This window comes from Rhinoraja longicauda, chromosome 19 (assembly GCF_053455715.1).
Source record: "Rhinoraja longicauda isolate Sanriku21f chromosome 19, sRhiLon1.1, whole genome shotgun sequence".
Classification (NCBI taxonomy): domain Eukaryota; kingdom Metazoa; phylum Chordata; class Chondrichthyes; order Rajiformes; family Arhynchobatidae; genus Rhinoraja; species Rhinoraja longicauda.
Genome location: NC_135971.1, coordinates 8,298,698 through 8,303,064, shown reverse-complemented (window position 1 = coordinate 8,303,064; position 4,367 = coordinate 8,298,698). Strand labels below are relative to the sequence as shown.

At 53.3% G+C, this 4,367-nt stretch overlaps 1 protein-coding gene across 1 annotated transcript; it reads right to left on the bottom strand.

Moving 5' to 3' along the window:
* Positions 1 to 1,440: 1,440 nt before the first annotated feature.
* On the bottom strand, positions 1,441 to 2,175 carry LOC144602648 (galectin-2-like). The gene has a single exon (XM_078415782.1). It carries the CDS (start codon positions 2,115 to 2,117, stop codon positions 1,716 to 1,718), a length of 402 nt encoding a protein of 133 aa, XP_078271908.1. The 5' UTR covers positions 2,118 to 2,175; the 3' UTR covers positions 1,441 to 1,715.
* Positions 2,176 to 4,367: the final 2,192 nt, after the last annotated feature.

The window sequence follows — 4,367 nt, the reverse complement described above, 5'->3', positions numbered from 1 at the left end:
GAATGGCGGGACTATCATATGTTGAAAGACTGGAGCGACTAGGCTTGTATACACCGGAATTTAGAAGGATGGGAGATCTTATCGAAACGTATAAGATTATTAAGGGGTTAGACACGTTAGAGGCAGGAAACATGTTCCCAATGTTGGGGGAGTCCAGAACAAGGGGCCACAGTTTAAGAATAAGGGGTAGGCCATTTAGAACTGAAATGAGGAAAAACTTTTTCAGTCAGAGAGTTGTGAATCTGTGGAATTCTCTGCTTCAGAAGGCAGTGGAGGCCAATTCTCTGTATGCATTCAAGAGAGAGCTGGATAGAGCTCTTAAGGATAGCGGAGTCAGGGGGGATGGGGAGAAGGCAGGAACGGGGTACAGATTGAGAATGATTAGCCATGATCACATTGAATGGCGGTGCTGGCTCGAAGGGCCGAATGGCCTCCTCCTGCACCTATTGTCTATTGTAAGGGAGAAGGTATAGCCACAGGTGTCTCGTGTCTAACTGTAGGTGGGGCGGGTACATGGGGAAGGGGTGGTTCGTGTGGGAAACTGAGTGCAAAACAGCAGTCGCCGAGGGTGCGGTCTCTGCGAAAGGCGGAAATGGAAAATCACCAGATGCTCTTTACTTTTTTTACCTTGAAGATTTCCACTGCTTCTTTAATCGGCATGAAGAGGTGCTCTCTGTGTTCCCGCGCGTCTCGGCAGATCAGGCAGATTAGTTGTTTGTCTGTTTCGCAAAAAGCTTCAGTTCTTCCTGGTGTTCCTCGCAGTGAAGTTTACTTTGCTTGCTTCCCGTTTTCGGGCTGAGTGTTCGAGCTTTCTCGGTGATACTCACCAGGGCCCGATTCATCCTGAGTCTGCGGTCTGCAAACACCTCTCTGCACTCCGGGCAGGAGTTTCTCCCCTCCCTGTCCCAACTCTGCGTGATGCAGGAGCGGCAGAAGTTGTGCCCGCACTCCAGTGACACCGGATGGGTGAACAAATCTAGGCAGATGGGACAAACCACGTCCTCGGTCCAACACTCGGACTCAGCCATCGAAGCCATTTTCAATTCACACACAAATTCCTGGTTCACGCCGAGCCCTGGAGTACCGCGAGTGTTCAAATGTGCGCTGGCAGCAAAGGCTGAACAATACTAATAAACAACACCAAGTCAAGTCAAGTTTATTTGTCACATACACATACAAGATGTGCAGTGACATGAAAGTGGCAACGCCTGCGGATTGTGCCATTTTTTTTTACAATTACGGCATAAAAATTAAAATTAATGCAGATTTTTAAAAATTCTTTGGAGATATAATAGTTAACAGTCCCGATGGCCTGTGGGAAGAAACTCCATCGCATCTGAAGAAGCCTGAAGAAGGGTCTCGACCCGAAACGTCACCCATTCCTTCTCTCCAGAGATCCTGCCTGACCCGTTGAGTTACTCCAGCATTTTGTGTCCACTAGCATCTCATAATTTATTCTTGGGATGTCAAGTGAACAATTACCACTGAGCAAGGAAATCACAAGTGGTCAAATTAATTTTGTGCATTCTCACATCAGAAGGATCACCAAGAACGGTTGGACTCAAAATCTAGAATCCCGGAGGTAATTAAACTATTTCTGTAGCGTCTGCCTCGAGTCCGCCATCTTGCACCAAGTAAACCGTTCTTCGTCAAGAGAACAGACGGGACATTTTCCATTCAGCGTCCACGTTTGACACTTCCTCTCAAAACCTCTCTCATCTGCAGCCGAACGAGACCAACTTGAAATCTCCGGACACAGAGACAAAGCTGATGGTCTCCAGGGAGAAGCGATTGGGGAACTCAATCACGGATTCATTGGGGAGCTTAATCTCAAAGACGTCTCCCTTGAACGTGATGCTCATTTTGAACTTCTCGCCCTTGCTGAAGGGGAAGTCGTGCTCTCGTTGCTCGGAGTCCCAGCCGTCAGCACACTTGGAGTTGCAGACGATCACGGTCCCGTCGTCCCCATCGTGGAAGCGGGGCTGGAAGTGGAGGCCGATGTGGTCAGCGTCACTCCCCAGATTCACCGTAAACCTGTCGGCTTCCTCTGAAATCTTCCCTTTAATCTTCAAGGTATTTCCCACTTTCATTTCAACATTGCGGATTTCAAGCGCCATCGCCCGCTGTCCTTGTCCCAGCGCTTGTATCTGTATCTGTCCTTGTATCCGCGTTGAATGCCGAATCTCTCTCTATCTCCCCCACTCAAGTTGCACTAGCTTCTCGTTTTCACTCAACAAACAGCTAATAATGGCCTGTTTCCTTTATAATTGTTACGTTTTTGCATATCTTTCATTCATTGTTCTTTATCTCTTGGTTGGAGCAGCGTGTGGGCGGGGCCCAGGAGCGGTGGGTGCAGCGTGTGTGGGCGGGGCCCAGGAGCGGTGGGTGCAGCGTGTGGGCGGGGGCCAGGAGCGGTTGGTGCAGCGTGTGGGCGGGGCCCAGGAGCGGTTGGTGCAGCGTGTGGGCGGGGCCCAGGAGCGGTTGGTGCAGCGTGTGGGCGGGGCCCAGGAGCGGTTGGTGCAGCGTGTGGGCGGGGCCCAGGAGCGGTTGGTGCAGCGTTGGTTTAAAATGTTCCCTCACACTTCTTTAGGAAGCCGCTGATTGGTGGAAGCAGACTAGAAGAAGCAGCTGATTGGGCGTAACCCCAGGGTTGTATTTCTGCTTTTTGTTCGTACTTTTAGTGCAGGGTTCAGTGAGTTCAGGGTTCAGTGAGTTCAGGGTTCAGTGAGTTCAGGGTTCAGTGAGTTCAGGGTTCAGTGAGTTCAGGGTTCCGAGAGTTCAGGGTTCCGTGAGTTCAGTGTTCAGTGAGTTCAGGGTTCAGTGAGTTCAGGGTTTAATGAGTTGAGGGTTCAGTGCTTTTTAGTAAAGGTACAGTTTAAAGCAAGGGTGTCAAACTCATTTTCACCCCGGGCCACATCAGCATTATGGTTGCCCTCAAAGGACCGGTTGTAACTGTAAGACTGTATAAATGTAACTAATCCTTAACATATTGTTAAATAACTGTCTGCATTTGATTATTATTTATTGAAATGAACAAATATTGTACATGCATTAACATAAATGTAAAAATATATGTAAGAACATTGACAAATTGGGCCCGTTCTTCGTAGGGTTTCCATTTCGACCTGGGGAAATCGCGTTTTTTCTTTAAAATATATTGTCTCTTAAAAAAATTAAAATGAATCTCAAAGGGGGGGGGGGGGAGGTGGAGAGGGGAGGGGTGGGTGAGATGGGGAAAGGGGAGAGGGATCCTCTGACACCATCCTGCCAGCGGCCATCTTCTTTCTCCTTCACTGTGGTGCCGTGCTCCTCCAGGGGAGGGGGAGCGCAATTAAACGCGGTACAGGGAAGGGGAGAGGGTGTGACCGAGGAGCCTTGGACCCAAAGCCTTTCCTGTATTGGTGTAGCATCCTCAACCCCCTACTCAATCCCCCTTATCCCTCCTCTACCTACCCCCCACTCTCCCATTTTCCCTGACCCCCACTGTCCCACTTCTCCCCCACCCCACTCTCTCATCCCCCATCAACACCCCCTCCTCCCCCCACCCCTGCTGTCCCCTTCCCCCCACCCCTCCTCCCCCCCCACTCTTCTCTCCTCCCCACCCCACCCTCCTCCCCAGTAGCACTCTCCCTCCAACCCCCACTCGCACTCTCCCCCACCCCCCATTCCCCACCACCTCCCTTTCCACCTCTCTCTCCTCCCCCCACCCCCCCACTCTCTCCTCCCCCGCCCCACTCTCACTCTCCCCATCCCCCCTTTCCCCCACTCTCTCCTCCCCCCATCCCCCCTTTCCCCACTCTCCCCTCCCCCCACATTCTCTCCTCCCCCAGCCCCACTCTCCACAGCCCCACTTTCTCCTCCACCCCTCCTCCCCCACTCTCTCCTCCCCTCACCCCCCTCCCACCCCTCCCCTCCACCCACTCGCCCCACCTGCATTCTCACCGTCCCCCTCTCCCCCACCCCCACTGTCCCCCATCACGCTATTCTCTTCCCCCACCACCACCCCCTTCCCCCCGCACTCCCTCTCTCCTCCCCCCACCCTCCCCCTCCTTTCACTCACTGTCCCCTTCCCCATCATCCACGTTTCCCTCCCTCCCCCACTCCCTCCCCCCACTCTCCCCTCTTCCCTGACCCTCAGTCCCCCTTCCCTCCCACCCCCACTCTCTCTTCCCCCCACCACCACCACCCCTCCCCCCACCACCACCCCCCTCTCCCCACACCCCCTCTCCTCCCCACCCCTCCCACCTCCTCCACCACCTCCTCCCCCTTTCACTCTCACTGTCCCCTTCCCCCCCACCCACCTTCTCCCTCTTTGCTTCCCCCCACTCTTCCCTGACCCCCACTATCCCCCTTCCCCCCACCACCAC

Bases quoted from the DNA above. Each gene is read 5' to 3' on its own strand.
- LOC144602648 (XM_078415782.1), bottom strand. From the start codon at position 2,117: ATGGCGCTTGAAATCCGCAATGTTGAAATGAAAGTGGGAAATACCTTG.